The sequence below is a fragment of the Rissa tridactyla genome, chromosome 9, assembly GCF_028500815.1.
Source record: "Rissa tridactyla isolate bRisTri1 chromosome 9, bRisTri1.patW.cur.20221130, whole genome shotgun sequence".
Lineage (NCBI taxonomy): Eukaryota > Metazoa > Chordata > Aves > Charadriiformes > Laridae > Rissa > Rissa tridactyla.
Window position 1 is genome coordinate 40,776,677 of NC_071474.1, and position 25,541 is coordinate 40,802,217.

Sequence of the window (25,541 nt, forward strand, 5' to 3'; positions counted from 1 at the left end):
ACCTGCCTTTGTATTTCGCCTAATGAAAGGCTGAAGTCAGAGGGGTAGAGGTCGAAGGGGTTAAACTGCAAGTGTAAAGGTCCTAGGCTTTAAAGTCAGCGTTTGCTGTGTGACATCCACAAGCTTGTCAGTGGAGCAGATCTGCAAGTCCACGCTCTCTTTTCCACCAGAAAAAGTAAGCCATCAAGCCAATTTCACATTTTATTACTAATAATTTGAATTAAAATAAAATTATTTTGCAAAACCTCTGATCCATTCATGGGTTAACAATGATAACACAGACCCTAATCTGCCCATCTCAGGCTGTATGATTTTGAAAAGAAGGAGCACATTTTCCCTCACAGATAGGAGAACATCTCAGGTGCTGTTTGTCTTGGAGCTAATCCAAATTAACAGACCACAGTTGTAGCTGTCTTGCTTGTAAATTAAACTCAGCTTTAACAGGTCAGTCATGCATTTTCTATACATAGGGTTTGGGGTTTTTTTTTTTGGTGACTGCCTTGTTGGTCAGTTTTTTATGCAGTGCAGCTCTCTAGTGCAGTGGGAGCAGAAGTGCTCAGCAGTGTGTCTTGGTGTCCATGCAGGTGGCAGCACTTTCCTGCAGCGTGGTGGGATGGTGCTCTGCTCTGGCCTGGGAGAGCTGTGCCCTCACCAGATTGCTGCAGGGAAGGGCTAGTGGGCAACTTGTGCAGTGTGACAGCCACCAGCTCATCCATGGTGCCCCACAGGTGGCTGCAAATCAGTTACACCCTTGCAGAAAACAAGTTCTCCACAGGAAGGTCCTTTGACATGGCAACAGCAGTTGTGAGCTGGAGAAGACCATGCTGCAGAACAGTGGTGGGTGCACAGGGAGGTGCTAAAGGCCAGGTATCGTGTCTGCACTGGCCAGTGAAGAGAGAGAAAGCTGCAGAATGAGATCAGGGTAGGGGAAAAGCCACGAGCGTACGGAAATAAAAGTCATTCAAGATGAGCTCAGCAGGGCAAATCTGGCGGCAGCCCTGCCAACGGCTCCAGGAGCTCCAGGGTCTGACGGGAGAGCGGGTCTCGAGTGATGGCATCACCCTGAGGACGTGTCTGGGAGCCAGCTGCTCATCGTCTCCACACCACAGCTATCTCCTGTGCCAGGTTGGCAGAGTAAAGCCCCTACTTAGTTTCCTAGTTTATTTTCTGATGTTTGGGCTGCTGGGCTCAGCTCTGGCATGGCTCGCAGAGGCCACGGTGGCCGAAGCTGCAGGACTGCCAGCTGCCAGCCTTTCCACCGCCAGGCTGGGTGCCTGCCTTGTGCTGGCGGCACCTCGGAGACACCTTTGGCCAAATGTCCTCAATGGGGCAGGAGAGTGCAATTAAACACTCAGAGCTGGCAAGGGAAGCTGCCAAGGCTGCCAGAGCAATAGGCCATTAAATCCCGCACTCAAACCGGACAACAGCCCCCGCCCCAAATAAATGATAAGAGAGAAGAAAACATTTCACACTGTTAAAAGTTTATACTATCTCTGACATCAGACATGTTACCATTAACCTGGGAATTAATCAGAGATTTTCATTTGCTCCTTGTTCTGAACTATAATGAGCCCTTTAACAGTGTAAATAAAAAGATCTAAAGATTCAATAAACTATAATGTCACAAATGGCAATCATCTACCGTGCGAGGCCTCTGTGTTAAAAAGCATCACACAGCTGGAAACAAATGCTTCTGTATAACATTGTAAATAACCTCTAAGCCCACTACTAATTAAACCGAAGCTTCGCTTCTCCTGGGCATTGAATATATGAACCAATTAAGAAAATATAATTTCTTTTCTGAGAGACCTGTGCTTTCCCCCTTAAAAAAAAGGGGGGGCGGGGGGAATAGGGAAAGAACCAGTGACAGAGAGAAAGAAAGGAGGGGGAGAAAGAAAAGAAGAAAGGAGTTTCACAGGAGGGACCACACTGATGCGCTGGGGTTACAATAATGAGGCATTTCTGCTTTAAGCAAATTTTGCACCTGTAACCTGCAGAAATATAGCCATAGCACTTGAAAAATTACTCCAATGCTGCACAGTGCCATGAAAATTTATCTTTGAGATGATTTTATTGCATGGTTACCCTAGGCAATTAAATCAATAAATCTTAACTGTCAGAAAGGTTGGCCCGCTGCCAGGAATAAATGAAATGCGCGGAATCAGTAAATAAAAGGTTTCTGACAACTCATTCTAGGAATTATTTAGCAGTTGGGCTTTCTGTTGTTGGTGGTGTTGGTGTTGCTTTTGTCTCCAGCATTTATTGACATTCTCCGTGTGAGAAACGATTATGCTAACATAAACAATGTATCAGGGAAGATACAGATAGATGGGCGAGAAGAGTCAGGCTCTTCAGGGTAATAAATCGCCCTCCCGGCATCGCATGCCAACAGCAACTTTGGGGGGCTGCTGGGGCTGGCGGAGGCGGTGGCGAGCTGGGGTCGGAGCCATGGGCTGGCAGCACGGCGGCAGCCCCGGTGCCAGGCACCGGGAGCTCTGTGCGCTGGCCCACGGTGCGTCATTATTGAAACAGATGTGATCTTTTCATTGATTGATTCAGAGATGATTGAGATTGAAATGCCTCCTTGAGACACGGAGGTGACATTTCCGTAGGCCTAGAGAGTCCAGTGTTCACCACAGGAGATGCCAGTTTTGACAGCGAAATCATAGTTAGGCCTGTGTAAACCCCCAGTAGTCAATACAGCTGCGTTGTTTTTCATGCTGGTGTTATAAATCTGAAGGCCTGAATCTGATTTCACTTACTCTGGGATTTGACGTGTGAAATCAATGTGAAATAACCTGGATTTAGGCTGAGGCTCTGTGTCTCTGCAGAAGACGCTGTGGTGAGGGCCAGTGATCTGATTAATAAACTGATAGATCTTTAGTCAGCGTGGCCATCTACTGTAACCTCCTGAATACCAACAGGCCACTAAACTTCACCTGGTAAGTCCTGGCTCAAGCCTACCTTTACCGGCTGAACAAGCCCATCCCTTCATGCCGGGCTAACCACAGACCCCGCGGGGGGCAGCGTCTGCATATCCCCAATGGCTCTGGTGACAAGGACACCGCTGCCAAAGGAGGGAGCAACCCGCAGAGCTGAGCAGCGGAGGAGGCCTCTCCTGCCTAGAACAGAACTAATTAGATGGTCTGCGAGGCCAGTCCCTCATCACCATCACATTGGAGCAACCTGGAGAGTATAGGTCTGTCCTTGAACCACCACCAGCTCGGTGGAGCCAAGAAGGGATTTACTGGGGTAGTGTGGAAAAGAGCCTGCTGCCAAAACGTCTGTCTCCGGTCTCTGGACACCCGAGACCTTCAGTCATAGGAGCCCTCAGGGAGAAACTCATGTCTCTGGCTGGAGCTGGCCGAGGCGCAGCTTGGTCTAAGCCGGAGACATCATGTCATCTTGTCTGTGGAACAGTTCGTATGAAAGTATTTCCTTCATGATACCCTATGGTTCCTCAGTGCCAATGTCAGAGCTTCCCAGGCGCCTCTGACACGTCCTGTCCCAGTCACGCTTTTGCAGCCTTTGTGCTCCCCCACGGCAAATCTGCTGCTGCTCAAGGTGGCTCCGTGGAGCCAGCGCAGGCTGTGGCAGGACGACACTCCTGAGCAGCATCTCAGGGCTTCGGCAGTGCCGGGCGGGTGGCTGGGGCACCAGGGATGCCCTGGACATCTGTCTGGATGAGGTTTCTCTTGGCTAATCAGCTCCCAAACCATAGAGGGCATTAGAGACCTGAGTGCTACACTTAGCTGAATGAGTCGCATCCACTTCTAGGTGCAGCTAAAGCCAACGGGCTTTTACAACGTTGATTGGCAAGAGCTTCTCATTGCAGATAATTCCCTGCCAGCACATCCCAAACGCATAGGTGATTGCTCTTAAACTGATGGCTCGAAGCACAATAACAGCCTTTTTATTTAGTTCCTGCTTGATAGGCAGTGAATGTAGAGTTGCCAAAAAAAAAACAACCCACCCAGAAAAAGAAAAAAGTGGTGCAGAATTCGCTCTCTGTTACACCCCTGTGAGGCTGAAATTCCTTGGATGGAGAGTTAAACAAGGCTCCTGGTGCTGCCCAAAGCCCGGGATCAGCACTAAGGGGTACCGGGGCGTGCTGAGTTTTCCAGGTGAGAATTGCCCTTCAAACGCAGCAAACATTCGGGGGCTTCGTTCTTCCAGCAGGTTAGAGCTGGCGTGCTCAATGAGAGGAGCTGGCAGTGAGGTTTCATCGAGGGTGGCAGGGCAGAGGGAAGCTGGCACCCAGGCGGCAAGACTCAGCTCTCTTAGAAAGCAGAAAATGGACCATTTTTCATGTGGCTTCATCACGTCCAGCCGCACACATTTCTCATAGTTCCCCCCCGCCAAAAGGGTGAAGCCTGTCTGCCTGGAGCTGGCTGGAAAATGGGGAGCGAATGGTGGTGGTAGTGGTGGCTGTTGTTTGTCGTGTTTTTGGTTTGGTTTTTTTTTACTTTTTCACTCAATTTTTCCTCGATTCTCAAACAAATCTTCATGCAATCCCACAAATATCAGCAGACACACGTTCAGGCAGCTGCAGGCCAGCAGCTGCACGTCACCGCTGGGTCCGGCTAAACACACAAGGTGCCCAGGGGCAGGGGATAGACTTGTGTGTGAGAAACAACCAGAAAGCAGCCGAGAACAGCTCCAAAGTTGGTTTCGCAGATGAATGACATATAACTTGAAGGAAAACTGACCCTAAAGGTTATTGCCCAAATTTGCCAAATATTTCTGACCTGGGAAGGCCAACGCTGTCAGGTAGTATCAGGTTTTCTTCTGCAGTCCAGTTCCTGAGGTCTTAACCTACTAACTCATCCCTTGTGTTAAGCTGTTCTCATGTGCTCGTAGGTGTACAGGTTCCCAAAGGAGAGGAGAACACAGCTCATTTTCACCAGACCAGACTACATACATGCCTAAAAATATCAATGGTGAGTTTTCTGTAGCTCGTATGACCACAGACTTCTGCTTAACGTTACCTTCACATGTGGTTTGTGTGCTGAACACATTTACATTAGCTATAATAAAGTCCTTCCAACCGCATGGACACAGCATGGGGGCAAAAACCCCCTGAAACTCCCCATGCACATGTGCCTTTTTCAATCAAAGGGATAAAAGGATATCTAAATTCACTTTGAAATGCAGCTGGTAAGAGAAATTCCTCTCTATTACATGGAGCTGATACTGCATCGCTTTCCTTTTGGACCATGTAGGAGGGGCCGAAGGGACTCTCAGTCTTTTGGTGAAAGGGTTTCGGCTGCGCTTCACACTCCTCAGCTCCACAGGCCACGGGAAGTTCCAGCCAGGCTTTTCAGATATAAATAAGGCTTCACAATCTCTACGTCTTTCTTGCTGGCAACCAAACATCCCGTGGTCTAGAGCAGCCTGTCATGGGCCAAATTCATTCCTGAGGGAGTCGTGCAGTTAAATCATCTTAGCTGGCTGAGAAATTGTAGCGCTTCCGTCTCTCTCTTGAGCCTTCCATAGCTCTTACCGGCATCCTACTCCACTGCCTCAGCCCCACACAGCCAGGGAGGGAGGGGAGATGGCTCCTTGGCTGGGGAAAAGGGCACACCGTACCTTGCTTGAGGTTGTTGTGAAATTGTGTATTAAAATGAGCATCCAAACGTCCATTTTCCATTACCCCCCCCACTGCCATGGTCGGAGGAGACACTCGTCCCTGTAGTCAGCAGGCCGGCACCTTTTCTACTGTGGGAATCCCACGTACCGCCTATATGAATAATTATGCTTTTTTTTTTTATTTTTTTTTTTTCCCAGAGTGCTTTTTTCTGAGCTGTGCAGTCGCGCTGGCAGTGCCGTGCAGCACAGGTTTATGCGGAGCCATTCATCATTCATAGCTGGGATCACAGAACACTTCACAGCCGATTACAAGGTTACACATGCAGGGAACGACAGGAGCTGCCTATCTGAAGGCAAGCTTCAAGCTGGTTTCTGGGCACACCCAGGGGATGCTGAGGACTCGGGGAACGAATGTCACCGGCAGCATCAGACCTTCCCCCCCCGCTGACCCAAAAGACGTCTCTCTCTCTTCGAGATATTCAGAGGGGATGCTTTCTGACTCCCTGAATGTGAAATGGGCACATGCGATACAAAGTGAGCTCCAAACACCCAATTCCAGATTTTGTTTTGAAGTGACTTATTGCGAAGAAGGACTGGGGCTCTAGCACCCCCTTTACAGACAACCATTCCCACCAGTGGGATGAGGAACACTGGAAAAGCCGTAGCCTGGTCAGACTGGACAGCTTTAAGCCACTTCATGTGATGAAAGCGGTGCAGAGAAGCTGGAGGAGATCAGCGAGTGTCCCTTTGTTTGAAGTAGGACATTACAATAAATACTCAGCCTGGAATCCAGACTAACACCTACTGGTACGCCTCTGGAGGCATCCTTCTGCAATGCCATCTGTCCTCTGTGCTCACCACCCCCCTCCCCGACGCTGTCTGGGCTGTGACGTCCCCCCCAGCCGCCTCCCCAGCGCGCAATTCCCCAGACTAGGATGAAAGGGTTTCCAGCAGGACGTGAGGGGCCGTGCAGCGAACCGCAGCGACGGCTGCTTTTGCTCGGAGCCAGTGGCCTGAGATGGACTCTGTGTCGGGAGCGCTGCGGCTCGTCCCTCCCCGGCGGGCAGCTTGACCTCACTTGCTCCGCGCTGAGCAGCACCGCGCATCGGCCTCGCGCTGGGCAGCCACGTCGCGCGCCCCTTAGCATCTCTCGAGAGCTCTTTACATCTCTTTTTGAGCCAGTATTCTTGGCACTGGCTCTTAGAGCTTATTTCTGCCACGATGACATAAAACCTGGCGTTTCTAGTTGTGTCGTGCCGGGAAGGCCCTGGGGAGAGAGGCAGCCCCCAGGCGAGGGTGGGCAGCCTGAGCCCCGCACGCCAGTCACGCCGCAGCCTTGGGACGCTTCTCAGCCAGCAACCAAAACACCCGCCTTTGAAGGCCGGCTCCTTCTCTTTCGGTTGGGCTCGGGACAGACAGGAGCCAGGCTGCCGTCTTGCAGCTGAGGCCCCTCAGGGACGGGGAAAACCCGCTATTGATCCCGTTACCTCACGGCTGGCATCAGCACTGCATTATTTTCTAACATCAAGTCATTTCAAGTCTCTGCAATGACACAAACACATTGATTAAAAATTAAAACCAATGACAGCTCTCCCACAAACAGTACTTACTGTACCATACTTACTGTATCCTGAGAGGGGAATGAGAAAATAGCAGAAGACAGAATAATTTATAGTGATAAAATGGGTTACATTTTCATAAAAATTTTATTTTACTTTTTTTTTTTAAATAATTCAATGCACTGGCAGTATAATTAATCCCTCTATGAGAGACACAAATGTACCAGTTCAACCAATATTATTTATACAGAGACATTGTGTTTAAAAACAACAAAAGTACATTTAAAATGTTTGTACATAAAGTATTACTGTTATTTCTTTTTTTCTGAAGAGGGAACAAATGTAAACAAAATGCGTAATTGTGCAACACGTTGGAAATACAAAGCAAAACAGGCAAGATACAATTTTATACATATAAAGCAAAAGAAATCAAACTTTTATAACTATACAACATTTCAGTAATTGCTTGACATTTTAACAGTTACCTTGGTCTGTACAAAACATCTTAACTTATACTTAAAACTTTACAAGAATAACATGCTTGTTCAGAACAAAGACACCTTGTGGAATCGCAATGGTTATTGATATGATATTTGCACACAGGAGAAAAAAAAGGCTACTTCAATAGTAAATAAAAAGTAAGAATGCAAGGTAAAGGGCCATTTAGTAAATCGTAATCTAATTCCAATAGCTAATTAAGTTGCACTGTAATGCAGAAATTAAATCTGACTTTTGCTGGAAGACCATAAGGTCACAATGTTGCTCTATTTCCAGGAACCAGAAGAAAGCATATATAAATTTTCCTGATATTTTGGTTAATTATACATGCGCACGCACACACACAAAAGAAAAAAAAAAAAAAGGAAAAAACAGTATTTGCCACAAGAGCCAGAAACGGTGGGCAAGAGAATGAACATAGTAGACTATGGCCAGCGTCGCTCGGTTAGAAACCAAGACAACTAGAAATAGCAAACACCCTTTGAGTTTGCCAGGATTACTTCTCCTGAACCTTATTTGTGTTTTGCTTTTTTTTTTTTTCAGAAGCAAGGAGCAACTTGAATTGAATTGAGCCATTTTTAAATACTGGGAGGACTACAGCCAAAGACAGAACACAAACCAAAGGAGAGCTCGAAACCAAAGCAAAAAATAACCAGATCTTTTGACTTGTTTTTGTATTCTGTGACAATATGTCTTAGACCTTTCAAATGTGGGTTTTAAAAAAACCAGCATTTAAGATTCAGTGGAAGATACGCAATCCAGAGATGTCAAAAATACAGACAGCAATAAATTATACAATATTTTATGGAATTACAAGGACTGTCAGCTCAGATAAAATGTACATAATTTTTAAGTGTCCTCAAATGATACATATGGCTAAAATTAAACTCCTGATTGCATCAACTTAACATATTCGGTGCCTGATTCTGCAGTCTGTGTGCTGAGCACTGATTTACACAGTTACTCCTGTGGACTTCAGTGGAGCAACCTGCTGATTAGGATGCTCAGGGGAAGAACGGCAGAATTGGGCCTAGATAAATATTTGCCATCACTTTTAAATGTACAAAACCCATTTGGCTTAGAAAAGCCACTTTAGCCTGCTGCAATGTCTTTGAACTGAAGTAACAGATTCCATCTCTAGACTGAGAGCATTTATGACACGTTTGAATTTATTTGCCATTTTTCTATGCAAGCTAATGCTGATGCCAGTAAATATTTAAACTCAGAGGTAATGAAATTGCAACATGCCTTGTAGTTAAAACCAAAACATATGCAAGCCTAGATGGCAGGCAGAAATCGCCCTCCAATTCCAGCAGGGATTATCTGGTGCTGAATCAGAATAGTTCAATATACACTCCGCTTCAGTATGTATTTATAAAGTTGCATTAGGGCACACAGCACATTATTAAAAGGGAGAGGACTAGTTTTTCAGCTGGTGTAAATCAGCACTGACATCTACGGAGCTACTTAGAGGCACATCAGCTGAAGCTTTGGCCCACAGTCATCAGAAACGTACAACCATCATTCACTCCATATGTAAAACCCAGCGGTGGAAGTGCAGAGTGAAAGCGTAATCGACATCAGATAAAAAGCTGCTCCGTTAGTCTAGTGTCTGATAACGCTTTTCCAGACTGTGTGGTCTAAAGCAGTTTTACGATGTGCTCTATACTGCATAGCTTTGCAAAGTACAAGGTTTCCTTACAGGCAAGGATTAGGGTACATTAATCATTTCATTGGCATGATCAGTAAAAAAGGCATGATGGTAAAAGCTTTGGGAGTTTATCTGCATAGAGATATATTGGCAAAAATTAGTCTGGGGTTAGAGGGTTTGCTCCTCTGTGTGCGCATACTGGATTAACTCCACTGAAATCAGTACTCCTATACCAGTTTACGCCAGCTGAGGAACTTGTACTCTACCTCTGTCATAAATAAAGCGTACACATCGCTACCTACTATTCAGTTCATTCATAAATTCAAGGGTAAGTGCCTCCTGCCAGAGGGTCAAAGCTTCTTCATGTCCGTAACTCCACGTTATTTGTCACCGAAGTCAATGGTGGTTTCCCTGAGCAAGGGCTGAGTCAACACATGGTCTGGTTGAAGAGCAAGTCTGCTCGCAGTTATTCCAGCACTGGTCCAGAGACCTTGAACCATTTTCAGTGGGATGGGTGCTCAGCCAGAACGAAAATGGGTGTAATTCCATTGAATTAATTGGGTTAATGCAACTGAAGTTCTGGCCCAATAAACTTAACTCCGGCAATGCCATGCCACTTCTTGTTAACCAGCTTCTCCTTTGATAAACAGTGCTCAGCAAGCTCCCTAAGACTTGCACGATTGTCATACGACAGCAGAATTTGGTCCCATGAATTCCACAAATTACTGAGACAAGTTACATTTGCTTAGCTCAAAGTTTGGTCCATTGTAGTTACTGTTGTCCATTGAAACAATGAAATTCACTTCAGAATCTGACTTTCCTTCTAATTCAGAGAAGGAAATAACCGAGTAGAAATTTGGGCTACCTCGACTTGATGGGTTTTTCAATGGAATTACAACAGGGTGACACTCACACAACTGTGAGTAAACTTATATCCAGCACAGAGAGCTTACAGAACTTGCATAGAGGGCAACTAAGTTAAAATCAAGGAATAAAACCAGTCTCAAACAGCTGCATCATCCACTCACATGGCTTTTACCACTGGCATCAGAAGGACTCAGCGAGAGTCCTATAAGCACGAGCCGTCATGTGGCCACTACAATTTAAATTGTGACTCTGCATACAGTGAATATTGCCTTAGTTTTATGACGTTCGCGCGTGCACCGCTTCTACCAACCCGTTTAGCGTTTCCAGATGCAGTGCCAGTAACAGGGAGTGCTCAAATCCAAGTCCCATCTGCAGCCGCAGAGGACCAAGACCTAAGAGCAATGCAGAGCCACAGCTCTGCTGCACCCAGGTGGTGGGGCTGGGGTCACTCAGTCCTGTTGGGCACATGGCCCCCACCATGTGTCCTGCACAGCAATACTGTGGCCAGGGCTACGCGGGGACTCACAGTGCGCAGACCTGTAGCAGTCCAACACCCCGAGCAGGCTGAGGGCTCAGGGAGCTCTGCGCGGCGCCACAGCCTGTGGTAGGCAACGTCAGGTCTTTTCTGCAGCCCCTCTCCAAAGCACTGAGTACACACATCGCTACTTGAGCTGGCTGCTGGGTCCCTGGGCTTGGTCCTTGCTGGAGTTGTAAGGGAAAAATGGTTCAACTCTATGGTGACTTCAGGGCAGTGACAAGCATTAGCTCCTTGTGACATGTGGTGGCACCCTGAGGCGGGTTAAGGAACTGGATGGGATGGTGCCATATTCAGATTTTGTAGGATACCATGGTATACGTGTTATTTTGCGGGACATATCAACAGTAATGAATCCCCTTTCCCAAGAAGCACACACAGGTTAAATTCATAACGCCAGACCACACCAACTCGCCCCAGTTTCTTTAAACCACTCTTCACGTCTTTACCATTGCCTAGTACGATTACAGTGTCAACAAGCTGCCTGAGATGTCGCTACGTACCCCGTGGTTCGGGGCACAGCTTATCTTCGTAGTACTTCTGTTGAAGCGCCTCCTGATGAGGCCAGGTTTGATTCTCATCTGACGCCAGTTTTAGGCAGTAACTCCTCTGAACCTGACTTTGCTCTCACTTCTGTCTGCAGAGCCACAGGATCCCCCTGGCTGTACACGAGATCTGAACTCAGTCTCTTTTGACTTCAACAGCTACCACCATGGGTTAAACTGGCGTGAGATGATTGGAATCACTAAGCTTGGAAGACAAAAGAAACAGACAAAACACCTTTGAAACAGAGTGGCTAAAGTAAAGCTACCGAGTCCATCAGAAAGGCAGGTCTGACAACAATACTGTGGAGGAGATGGCTACTCTGTAAGTCAGGCAGGAACATTTTGCATTCAGTAGCAGGGAGGTTTCAGTAACGAAGGAGAGCCTAACTGAGGTTTTAGCCTATACATATAGGCTACTAAATATCAAGTGATAAATCTAAAATAAGTCACTCTATCTAGTGAGAGATATATATCTCTCCCTCATTAGACAATACAGAATGCCCATACGCATTGCTGAGTACAGTGGCCTGGTTATATCACGGAAGTTCAGGAGGAGTATTAGAGATAGAGGAACTGAGCCCTCCCAACATTAACAAGACTTGTTTTATTTGTATTTATAAAATAGTATGTAAAGTAAAGCTGGAAGATGTCATAAGGACAGTGGACTGGTTTCTCAGCGTCATCCCCTTTGCCCCACTCCCAGTGCTCTGCGGTGAGGTCGGGGAGATGCTGCGAGAGGCAAAGGCCCTTTGCAATGACACCTCGGTCCGTGGCCCTGCCCAAATACAGGACATTTCTACGCTTGGTTCAAAAGTACAAATCAATTTGCTTTGGTGACTTGTGAAATATTTTGCCTTTCTTAAAATTTTAAGACACTGGTCTATTGCAAATGAGTTAATCTTCTGAAAAACAAAACGTTGACAGCACATTCAGTTTGACACTGACTTCAGGGACCACAGGACCGAGATGACAGAGTTGCTGCTACCTTCTGTCACACCTTCATTGCCTGCAAGGAGACAATAATGCAAACAGGACTACACACAAACTACAGAGGAACACGCTAGTAACTCTGCTACCGCTCAGCAGTGGTAAGAGTGTTTTCTTTTTACAGCTATTGCATCTTTTTTCCTGGGCTACAAAGTACTGAGCAAGGACTTTCTGTCGCAAATCCACATCCAAATCCATCCATATGTGTGCGCGCACACAGACATGTGTGTGCTTCAATACTGTGTGTAGCGGAGCTTCTCCTGAACTCGAAGCAAAGTAGTATATTAATACCTAAGTCAGAATCCTTCCCAGCCCCATTTTTGCTATCTTGTAAGTTGCACTCACAAAACTAATCATTGAATTTAGACAGCGTTAAATACTGACAAAAATACAATGAAAACATTTCTTCCAAAGTACTCATAAACTTGTCAGTGAATCTAAACTACTGTAATGGAAGAACATCGTAAAATCTGTGAAATTAATAAAGCACAGAAATTAAGGTCCAGATTCAATTTCTCAGATTTCATTTCTTTAGGAGGAACAAAGATCTCGATCTTTATTCTTAAAAAAACCCCACGCTGATATCAACAGACCTGGCAGGACCTGGAAGTCATTTATAAATGAGACAATATAATCACAGAGAGACTATTTAAATGATTAAAAGTCCAAAGACCATGGAAGAAAAAGTGAAATTAAGCTATAAGAAGCAAGCTGTGAAGTTGCCACCAACACTATCAACAAAAAGGCTGTAAGCTAAATCAGAATGACTAAAAAAATAAAGATAAGGCAAAATAAAATAAAATAAAATAAAATAAAATAAAATAAAATAAAATAAAATAAAATGCACAAAGAGTGGGCCAAACCCGGCCATCCACACTGCTGGTTTGCTAAGTGTGGGAAGAGCGATTTGTCCTTTGAAAGGAGCCAAAGGAGCACAGCTGAGATCAGTGACCAATGGGACATGGGCTAGTGGAACATGGCCCACGAGGGATACATCATCTCAGGCCTTCCCTTCGATCCCTGCTCTCCAGGACCCAACACGCATCGCATGGCTGGATACTGCACTCGGAGCAGGATATTCTGCCTGCACACTGTCAAATACTTCACTTACGACCTGCTGCTGCTCTTGACATGGAGGTTAAGTGCTATGTAAATGCCTCGCATGAGCACTTAGGACTTTGCTCCCTTGGATCTCGTACTGATGGAGCTCCCAAATGCTTGTGTTTAGCCCTTTTACTGGCATGCTCCCTTCGCTGCTGAACTATTGATATTGCTCCAAACCTCCTGAAGCATGGGACACAAATGACAGTTTTGTCAGCTCTGGCAATTTTTTATGAAGCTTGGTGTCCTTCTTAAATCCCAGCTGCAGAAATCAAGGGATTACATCACTGTCCCAGTTTATCACTATTAAAAACAAATGTGTCGTTTCTGGCCCTTGGCATGCTTGAAAAATGCCTGTAAACGTGTCATGAAATCAGTCTCAAAGCTCAGTACCCAGAAGGCAATACAGCAACCAAAAAAGTTTATTTAAAAAAAACCAACCCGTGATTTGAAGCCAATCTTGTAATTTTTTTGGTGCTTGGTTCATGAGTTTGGATGCCTGAAGTGGGTAGTCTTAAGAGCAGACATAGCAAATGCCCAAGCAAACACACGCTGCTTCTCCATGGATTGAAACAAACAAACAATCTCATTTGATTAACTCTGCTGGGAGTAATATTTTAAGAGGTAAAATGATTCCACAAAGATGACATGTTGGCATTTGAAATGAGATGAATATAGTGCCTGTAAAAGTGCAATAATCCTTAATAACTAACCCAAAAGAAGCATCATCCCCAGGGATAAGACGGTAATTCACTCTCCATATTTAATTCGTTTCTAAGCCGCTTTTGAAACAAGACTGCTAAATAGTAAGTTGGCTTGTGATCCTAGACTTGACTGCTGGACTTATTATAATCATGCCATTGCTCCAGCATACATTTCAAACTAAGTCACAGGATACAAAATCAGGTGGGCTAATTCCTTAAGCTGTTTAAGCAACAGATTGTGAACACGGGGTAAATTCAGAGCTCAGAGTCTGTTTACTGCAAGCAACAGGGGAAAAGATAATGCATTGTCTTCACCAAGTGACTGCAGCTAACTCTTTGAACAGGCTTGTGTCTGAAGATTGTATTTCAAGACACGTCTATCCTCTATAAACGCATGGAAGTCTAGGATTTCAGTCTACATTAAAGGAACAAGTGACAACAATGCACTTAATTAGACTAAATAGTTACTGAATCTCATTAGTGAGATCTTGCAAAAAGAATGGAAAACTCTGGCTTATGACAACCCCCCTCCCCAACACTACTTCATCTAAGTACTCACCCTGTTCAAAAAAATTTAAAAAAATACTTCAAGTGTTTTGTTTTCTTTTTCTTTAAAAAAACCCAACAACCACCTTTCATCTACATTTCTGAGTAGTTCTCACTGTTGTGGTTTTATTCATTAGCTACCGGGGCCAGAAACAGCGTGACAAATGCTGTCAGAGTCACGTTTCAGCCATGTTACCGAAACCCTCAGAGAACAGATAAGGGTGTATCGACCGCGTCAGGAACAGGAATGTGCAGATAATACGGGATGTGCATGTTCTGCAAATGTCCTTTGCAGACAACCCTAAACTGGATGATTTCTCTAATGATGCACCTTGGCTAAATTTACAATATAGTCTTGTGGAACAAAATATTAGGAATTATTGATTATTAAGAAAAGGTAGTACTACAGGGAGCTAATATACAACAGCTACAGTAATGTCTGTCTTAAATGTGCACTGGGCAGAGTCCTTAAACTGCTCTTATTGCAAATATCCAAGGCCTGCTCTAAAAATCATAACAGTCTAAACCTTTTAAATGCAAATTTGTCCTATTTATCTGGTCACAACCCAGTGAGTAGAATCCAATAACTCACCAGATTAAAGGATATACAGGATTATATAGCAGAAGGTAATTGCAATTAACTAATATCTGGATGGGATTTAATACACATATTGTATTATTTCAATGAGATGAGACAGAATAATATTTACATTGCTATGAGCATTTTCTGTTTATAGAAATGGAATTTACTGTTCAGTAAGGTATGCAGGCGTTATATCAAGAATGAGATGAGACCATTTAAAGTCTTGTGAATTATTGATATAAATTCATTTTGTTTTGTTTCATGCACCAGTGCTTCTTGCAGTGGCACCAGAAAAGCAGTGCAGTTTATAACAGGGGAAAAAAAGAGGAGGAAAGAGCAAATGTGAAATGGTGTAATTTATTCACAATTGCTTTGAAATTCTATCTGAACTGTCTCATTATTATTCACGCATTAGAAGAATGGTCCAAAACATGACAGCATGGGTAAACAGATGCAGAGTTTGGAAAATAGGTAATCTGACTGAAGTATTCATGGCCATTATTAAACAAATGTTATATTGCTTTTGGGTAAATCTGGTGATTTTATTTAATTTGACATTGTTTTCAAGATAGCAAGATAATACTGTTCGTTTCTAATGCTCTGAAATGAACAAAACAGGTGAAAATTGATGCCACATGGAATTATAATGTTTCAACAGTAGCTGGTTAGTTAAACTTCTAGAAAGTTTCATGAAGAATCTGCATACACTTATTAATGGACTTTTACATACAATATCAATGCTTAGAGCGCAGCGGTCCCATTAAAATCTGCTTTCACTGAGTCACTATGCAAGGAGAGATTGTTCTATGAAGAAGAATCTTGGATGAGTATTTGTTTGAGACTAAACAGTAAAACTGAAAGAAAATGCACAGATTTAGTACAGGAATGGTAGATAAGACTATGAAAGCTAATATTTTGAAATTGCCTAAAAACTGCAATAAATTCTGCTGCCTACTGAAATTATTAAGCCAACAATAAACAGGAAGAATGGAACATCAAAACCTCATTGCATAGTGTGTCATCATTCTTTAATGAGGCATTCCTTCAACCTTTTACCTCTTAACACCTTTGGTGATCTTACATTATGTACCTGTAAGATATTCAATGTTCTCTTTTAGAGATTAAGCCTATAGGAAGTACGAAATCTTAGGAATGTACTGTGTCAGGTAACGATGCCAGAATGAAGCGTTGAAAAGCTTGGTTCAGGTTCAGAAGACGATTTTGAATGAATAGCTATAATTTCTACTAATTTATTTCAGAAGGGACTTCTCATATATACCCTCAAATATTTAAGACGCTTTGTACTATTTCTCAGGAATCCATATCTTCTCAAAGTGCTTTTTTGTTTTCACTTGAAGGCAGCATGGACTTAAAACAATACTGCAGGGAATGTACCGTTCCATAAAGCACATAAGGATGGCAGGATCCAGGAGACACAAGGCATAGAAAATTGTTGAAAATGATTAGATGGTACAACACATACTGCTCTTGAGTCTTAAGTTCCATTTATGGTGACTTCTACTTCCAATAGATAGGATATTAAAAAAGGCAATAAAAATGAAGTTACATGAATAAACTTCCAGAAATGAGTGGAGTTCCACCAGTGATCGTCTCTGCGCTGGTAGAGGTAGAAGAATGGGGATGTAATGAACGGGGCAGCAGTCACTACAACAAATGAGCCTCAATGCGGAGCCAGTGGAGTCCTTGGCGAACATAACGAACCAGATTGGTCATACTGCTGTGTTGTGTTAAGGGTCCCATCACTGAGTCCAGGTCAACAAAGAATTCTGCAATACACAAGAAACAGAAGTCATTGTTTCAGGCAATGGTACAAAAATACATGTGTTGCCATGCTTTCCCACTCAGTAGCAGCAGTGCAATTAGTGAGTTCTCAAGACGTTGTGCACGTGAGCACATGGTCAGTAGGGAAGAATTTAAACAGAGGCAACAATATATTTAAACTGAAGAAATTAGATTATCCATGCTGGAAGTCAACCACAACATGGTATGAATGGTTGCCAATAGTCTTCCTTTAGCTCTGATGATCTGCGCTTTCAGTTTTTGGAGCCTAGGTTTGCTGACTGCATGATTTAAACAGCTGGCAATGAATTGTGGCATTTCCTTTTCTATGTTGTACCCTCTCCTGGGCATGAAGAGCTAGTCTGGATCTTGCAGACGACCTTGCTCGCCCTTTTCCCCACCCTCCAATTTCTGTTACTGCCATTGCAGCAGTTTTGGCCCTCTGCTCATCCTGCTCCAGCTGCAGACCCAGAGGATGTGTGTGGGGTGGGAGGGGAGAAGGAAGAGGAGAGAGGGAACACAGTAGGAAAATGGCATCTAGGAGATGAGGGGAAAGACAAGATGGGTAAGGCCACTGGGATCCGGTGTTGGGAAGTGTTAACAGGAGGTCACTAAACAGAGAACCATAGTTAGGAAGCAGCACAGCAGTTTACTTTATGCCATGTTTTAGATGCTCTCTGGGTGAAAGACTAATCCTGTTAGGGCCAACAGACCTTTCCTAATTGCTTTCAATGGAGAACTGGATTGTGTCCTCTATTCTCCCACAGCTTGTCTTTTTGCTCACTGGGGCAAAGGCATTCCCACATATACAACACTTAAACTATATTTAGGCAAGTGTGAGCCCGCTCTCAGTTAAAGCCCCTCAGAGCTCAGATAACAACCGACAACCACAACAACTGGTGGCCGAGCCTTTACATTCTCACCCTATCTAAAATCCAGAGTCCGGCACTCAGCCAGCTAACACTGTATTGGCTGCAGTTCGGGAGAGCAGATGATGGGTACAAAATCATTATCAGTACTTTCTTCAGCAAGTAAGTGCTGCTTTGAGGTCTTCTTTCCAAGTATTGACAGCCTGACCCTGGTCAGCTTGGGAGCTACAGCAGTATCACAGCACAAAGTGATTTGGCTGGAGGCAAGCATAATGAAAGCTTAGGGCTATCACCAGTTGCGTTAAGATGCTGCAGCCAGCAGTTACTTTTAATCTTCCTTCCACTGTCTTTTATTCCCCTCTTCCAGTGTAAAATCAATACATTTGGAAGTGAAATAATGCATTGTCTTGCTTGCATTCTAGAGATCTCATTCTAGTTTCAGATAAATAGTAATTGCTTTAAACACTGAGAATTCACCTTAAGGCCTAATTTCAGTTTAACATTTCTTGAAAAAGCTACAAGCACTGAAGCCACTTATTAAATTTATACATGAAAGAACGGGCCTTTGTCACTACAGAGCTGATAGTTTTCTACTGTAGAGAAAAAGTGCTGCTATCGTTAGAAGCTTAAAAAAATTACCTGATTTTGCAAAGTCAGCTGAGAGTCTGATGTTATAAATGGTGAACAACTCTCTAGGTGATCCAACACAAACCAGTCCATGGGTTGGCTTTGGGAAGTCCACAGTTTAGCCTGGCCCGCTATATATGCAGAGTTCATGACAAACTCCTATCTATTCTCCCACACACTCTAAACTCTACTGACCAGGGGAAATTCAACCAGAGGTACACAGTTCCCGCTTTCCTTTTCAAACCAGCTCAGCTTGGCGGGTCACAGTTCTGCTGTTCTCCCTCTTGCTATGCCTTTTCATTTTAATGGCACATCTTTTGTCAGGCTGACAAGAAAGGCTTCTGTCTCCTGCTCTGAGCCAGCTGGACATGAGTCAAGTCCAAACTGGGAGCGCGCAAGCATACTCAGAGGAGCACAAAACCTAAGCTGACAGCCGTGGACAAGGGGAGGCTGCACAGATCCTACAACGTGGAAGAAATCTCTTGTCTCTGCATGGGCATGACCTAAGAAACATCTATGACAGTAGTAAGACTCATAGGTAAAGGCTATTAGACATTACAACGATGGGGACACATTTTTATACCCATCTCTATTAGCTCATCAGGGACATGTTCTTGGGCAAGACACACCCTGTGATTCAGAAGAGAAACAATGAGAGCTGACCACAAAAAAAAAAAAAAAAAAGAAAATAGTGACTGGATCTTTTTTTTTTAAAAAAAAAAGAAAATTCATGTTTATCTTAAATGTGTTTCTTTCTGGCTTTGTGTTTGTTTGTTTTTTTGAGACTATTTTTGTTTCAAAGGGGGGGGGGCATGTAAATCTCATTCTTTATGATGAATTGACTGCCCAGACGCCTAAGAGAGAGGCCAAGAGATCTGTCCTTTACCTGGGACTCAAGGCAGAGTCTGGGGTTTGGACCTACCCCGCTTGCTGTCATTCAGCATTTTCAAACTCACAGTCCACACGCCAGTGTGCCAGAGCTTGGGCACTGCAACGGCCGGTCCAGTTGGCAAAGGTGGATTAGAGATAGCTAGGGGGAAAGGGATGAGTCCTGTCCCGGCCAGCAAGATATAGGTGTTTTGAATTATTTGAGAGGTGCCGATGACATCTACTAAAATAATTACAGCTAAGTTCCATGAAACACTGCAACATTTCTCCTGTCAAACTGTCTTAAATAAAATCCTTCTGTAAACGGAATCCATCATGTGACATAACGAAGATCTGCAGAGTACCACAGCAGTTCTTATACACTTTTTTGTTACACCATGAATTTTTCAAATTGCAGTTAATTGTGTTTAAGCATGCAACTTTAAATTGAGCATTTAATTAGAAATGAGGTATCTTTCCAGACGAAATGTAAAGACAGACACGCTATAGCACTATGAAACTCTGGTCTCTCTCGCATGGTTTATAATACTTAAATGAAATTTGAAGTAACACGAACTTTCCATTCCCTGTAACATGGCTGCAGTTTGTGAAACAAGATATGAAAGAACAGGGCACAACCCTAGATGTCTTGCTCATTTGAGAAAGCCTTATTCATGCATCCAGTCCCACTAAAGTCAAAGGGACTGCTCATCTGAATAAAGATTATTCCTATATGGCTTTGCAGAATTGGGTTTATTTGATCGTAAATCAAAAAGAGAACAAAGAAGTGTGCAGGGGGGGAAATGCAGAAAGAGAGTCAGCAGGTTTTTTCTCATCCAGCTCTAGGACTGATAACAGCAGTGGCTGGGTACATTTGCTGTCTGCTGGCTGAATGCCTGAGCTATTTTGATTCAATACCAAGTAGAACATTTAACAACTCCACAACACACAGGGCTAATTACAAGATTATCGCCATCTCTTTCTCCTATCAGAGCATCCTTCTGCATTCCCACTGTAACATTCTGCAGTACATTTGACAGGGAATCACTTTCACATTTTGTGAAAATGGATGCAGCTATGGAAAAAATCCAAAATGACTGCACTGCTACTAAATTAACCAATGCGAACAAAGACAAGAAGCAGTGGGGAGGACTGGACAGAACTTCTATTATTGTTCCTCATCCAGGGATAGATCATTACGACCCACCATTCAGACATAAAACTCTATAAATCTCAAGCTTAGTTTCTCTAAATCAGTGGAAATTTGCCACTGACATTAATGGGAGTAAGCTCAAACTGCATACAGCGAGCACATTTGTCAGGAAAAGTCAGCCATCTGAAATCTCAGTATAATTTAAGAGAATGAGCCAATTCATGATGAGAATATTTCCCAGTTAGGCTCTGCATCTCTAGTGTCAAAGAAAGCTTTGTCAATGATTTGTGTAAGCCCAAAGCTGGAATCTGAATAATTACATTATCATGGGGAAGTTCGCGGCTGGCCAACAATAGGCCAAATTTGTCCTTTAGTTACATCTCAGCCACTCCACTGGACTCGATATAACCCAGTCACAAACTGCTTGCCAAAACTCCTTTGAAACGACTGTGGTAAAGACTTACATTATGCTGTTAGGAATAAACAGGCAGATTTGCAATCCAACCCTAGGAGAGTCAAGGTCATGGCTTTCAGTGGACATCTCCTAATCGGACTCCCTGCATAAACATAAAATCTAATGTTTGCTTATTATCCTAGCTAGGATTTTAATAGTCTTAAACCGGTTGACAGAGCAGTATGAAAATAACCTCGGTGCTCTATAAGAAGCTGAAGCTGTGAACGAATTTGCAGACTCAAAAGCTCTCATCACTTGGGGCTCATGTTCACTAAATTATTTGCCAGCTGCTCTGATAACCCCATGTTCAGCGTGTGTTACACATCCCCCCTCTGTGCTTGACAAGAGAAGATCCGCATTGGCTACAGTGACCAGCAAGCAGATTTGGTCTGTTTGCTCAGGCTGTCACAGTTGTGCTCGTAGATGCGATGGTTCTGGGTCCAATTCCCAACAACGCCTACGAGAACAGAAAGCAAGCTAAAGCTTGTGAGCCAAAGGGGACAAGGAAGAAGCCGAGCGGGGCACCTTTGTTCTCCTTAGTCAGCTTGTCAGCCATGTCCCAGTGCTCGTAGCTCCGCAGGACGTTGTTGGTGATGTTGACATGGCTGGCAGCCATGTGGTGGATGCGCTGAGGGATGGTGATGGTTCCCGCCAAGGAGGAGCCGGTGGTACCTGCGCTGCTTCCAGCAGAGCTGACAGGGGACGGGCTCAGGGACATGGGCGATGGTGTTTCTGTGCTCCTGTGAGAAGTAAAGGGAGAGTAAGTTCCCTTACACACACCACTTCATTGCCATCCTAAATGCACTCGAAAAATTAACTCTGCACCCCAGTCAGGGGAGAATGTGCAGTAGTATCTCCTGGTTTTATGAGAAAGGAGATCTTATAAACTGTGAATGATTGAAAATAAAAAGGGATTTAATTCTCACTACAAATGAACCTGTTATTTAAAAAAAAAAAAAAATCTATCATAAAAATAGAGCAATCTTTCAGAGAAAGAAGTATCTTATAGCTGTAATGATTTTTCTACCTGCTGCCAGAAGCTGCAATGGCAGTTAGAAAACACTCAATGTGCAATACTGGCTTATTATCAAAGCATTTTGTGGAAACCACAATGACAGTTTGCTCCAAATACAGTCACCACAATAAGTAAAGTGCAAGTCTTAAAAGCACCCTGCAGAGCAGTATTAGGAGCTGAGGGTACTGCAGGATTATGAATATCTCTATAGGATTCTTCAAGACTGGCTATGGAGATTTGTTTCTAATTGCCTATAGTTCATCTGCACAGTTTTGTACGGAGCTGTGTTTTAAGTTACCTACTTAGTGCAGCACTAATGTTCTAATATAGATTTTCCTTTAATTCTAACACCAGCAATTAGGCATCACCTGCTGGCTGCAGGCAGTGCGGAGGTCAGCACAGCAAGCTCATGTTTAGAGCTGTGCAGCACTGAACGCTCACATACAGCTATTCTCTTTGAAAATTTGTTTCAGTGAACAAGATTAAGGGTTCCAAAAACCTCTTCTCTTGGCCCCATTTGGAACCACTTACCTAAACAAATGCATTCGATTTGCTGTGGAATACACTTGAAATGCAGGGCCAAGACGCTCCCAGCACTCTCTGCATGAAGCAAAGACACCAAAACTTGCTGGACGGGGATGTTGCAACCCCTCTCTTGACAGACAGCCACTGATGCCTCATGCTGTGCAACAGCATCAAGCTCACTCAGACTCATTACAGGCCTGACCCAAACCCCAGGACAGAATGGCTTCTCTGCTTGGCTTTACAAGCCACCATCAAGGGTCCTGAACGTGGGGCGTGGGCAGAGACCTGCTGTGCTGACACCCTGCAGGTGCTGTAGGACAAAGGGCCACCATGGCACAGCCTTGGGCTGAAAGGCATTTATGGCAACAGCTTTTGCTGCAGATTTTCCAGCAGTGCCCTGCTAGTACCTGTGCTCAGCAACAGGCTCCTGTGATACATTCTTCTTCCAGAGCTAGAAACCACATTAATTCAGCAGCCAGTAGCTTTTTACACAGCTTATGTGTTACAGCTTAAGCATATCCTATGGCACAAATGCTTTATTTTTAAGTCTCAAAACATCCTGGTTACTTGACATGCCATGGTGTCTTTAATGCACAGAAGAGCTGAACTACACTAGATTAGGTCTGTGAGCAGTTAAAAATCATAAGTATCTGAGGAGACCAGGACTATTTTGTTAGAGCCACTTACAACAAGCTGACGCACTTCTGCCAAATAAAGCACATTGTTCATTGGATTTACCCTGTTGTGCACAGCCATTATTACTGTGGTGAGTCTATTAAATCTCTCTATTTTGTGCCTTCTGTCGCTAGAGGTGGGAAACATTTCTGTAATGAAACCAGGGAAAATTTGTTTCATTGCCAGCCTGGAACTCAGGCCAACTTTGTAGAGGTTCACAACCCTTTCAAGCAACAGTGGCCAAAAATTCCAGGAAGCCAAGCTGAGATTTTTGAAGGTTTGAGATCCTGAGCAGACTACACTTTGTGGCAATAGATAAGTTTTACTTTGTTCAAAAAAAGATTTAAGAATACCCTGCTGTCTCCCTATTCTGAACTAGGCTGCTGATCCATCTCCAGTGGTGCCATACCCTGATGGTGTTTGGTCTCTCCTCTGTGGTGTGTGACTTATCTTCCCATCTGGTGCAAATTTGCAGGGGAATAAGAGGAAACTGTAGAGTGAGTAGCCCTGGGGAAGGCAGAGCACATGCTGCCAGTGGTAGCACCAGGCCCGTGACAATCCTTGGGGCCACCGGTAGACACCTGAGATATACAGCAACTCTAAGCCAGCTGGAGAGCTTTTCTTCTGAGACCCCAGACAGAGGGGACAGAAGAGTTGAGCGTGGACTGTGGTCTTTGTGTGTTGGGTCACGGGTGACATAATAACACCGTTACAACAAGGCCTTGTCATATTCAGTTATTCTTACACGCCAAGTGCTTCCTTCTCTGAATAAAAGACAGAGATGTGCACTTTCAGAGCTTTACTGCCTTATCTCCAAAGTTAGTGGGAAGAGACCGATCAGTCGGGTGTTATTAGAAGTGATGCTGACCTGAATGCTGTGTCTCTGCTGCCTACGTTGTGGCTGGACAAAAATCTTCTTCTCCAGTCAAAGCCCATGGATTCTAAATCCTGGGCACCTAATCAGCTTCTTTAAATAGCAAGGGAGATGTCATCACCTGCAGAGCACACCCTTCATAGGGGTCTGTTATAGGACAGGAATAAAAGAATAACTTCCACTCCATGAAATTTTTAGGTATAAGCCACTTCTTAAGGAACAAAGGAGGTGTAATGCTCCAGTGGTCTATTTTGGCACTAAAACTTTATGTAAACCTTACTGTATTTTTATTGAAATACAAGCTTTCACTGACATTTAAAAAAAATGTGCCTTGAAAAACTGGCATATATTGAATAATTTAATTTAGTAGCTGCTTTTCCAATGTTAAAATAGCTTTTTGGTTTTTATTTAAAGTGATTTTCTATTTCATCACTTAGATTTGTGTTATAATCTATACTTAAATATCTATATACACACATATATTCAAAATAATTTTGTGTATTTGATGGGTATATACATACACACGTATATATACCCCAAAGTATCTTGAATTACCTAAGACAATATTTCCTTCAAGCAAAATGTTGGAATTTTTGGTTTTGCACTGATTCAGAACAAAGTCTGTTTGAAAACTTCAACTCTTTTTCGCTGAACTCCAACCCCTTCTACAGCTTTATTACTTTATTTCCTTGGAGTGTCTAATAGTCATTTCTTCTTATGAACCACTAGAATGAGACCATTAGCAATAACCATTTTCACCTACTGTTCAACCTACTCAGATAAAGAAGAAAAGAATGGTAAAGTTCCTCTGTTTTGTTTTACCTGTATCTGTACGCGTGGCCAGGAGAAAGGGGCAGGAGAAATGTGTGTCAGGTGGCAACAGACATTGCAAGATAAAGGCAAGGTTGCAGCAGCAATGCACCTTCATTCAACAGCAGATCATAACTGCGTTACCCTGACTTCATATCTGAGGTGAGGGTGTTTTAACGTTAGTATAAAGCCACTGATAATTGGTTGACTAAGTGCCTTCACATTTTCACCACTATTATGCCTTCGGTTTTATTAAACAGCACTTACCATATATCAATGAAATATTCATTGGTCTTTCATTACTGAACGAATCATTGAAAAATCATTGCAATGAAGGTTAACTTTACTTTGGCTTCCTGAAATGACATGGTACTCGCTAGCTAATTAACAGATATTTTTATGGCCTTCATTTGGCTTGAGAAGCAAACCGTCAAAGAATTCAGCACAGACCCACCATGGCTGATGTGAGACTCAAAGGAGGCTTTGCACAAAGATGAAAGTGTGTTTCAGCTCTTCCTTCCCCTTTAGCCCAGTGGAAACCCCTCATCCCCACAAGCCCAAGGCTCCAAGATCAATTCTGTAGCACAGAAGAACATTTTCTACCTGCTACGTATTTGAAACATACCTGTAGCTCCCAAACCACTGAGTCAGGGCCTGTCCTTTGCCTTTAGAGGCACAAAACACTTCCCCCCCTCTTGGAACCACTT

The 25,541-nt window shown here is 43.7% G+C and overlaps 1 protein-coding gene across 2 annotated transcripts in view; it reads right to left on the reverse strand.

Moving 5' to 3' along the window:
- Positions 1-7,281: 7,281 nt before the first annotated feature.
- The window catches only part of AFF2 (ALF transcription elongation factor 2), a 347,591-nt gene continuing 329,331 nt past the window's right edge, over positions 7,282-25,541 (reverse strand). For both annotated transcript variants that reach the window (XM_054214075.1, XM_054214074.1), the window contains exons 20-21: positions 21,461-21,675; positions 7,282-16,952 (exon numbers count right to left, since the gene is read on the reverse strand). In XM_054214075.1, coding sequence (XP_054070050.1) covers positions 16,831-16,952; positions 21,461-21,675 — 337 coding nt within the window. In that variant the 3' untranslated portion in view covers positions 7,282-16,830. The remainder of the gene's footprint in view (positions 16,953-21,460; positions 21,676-25,541) is intronic.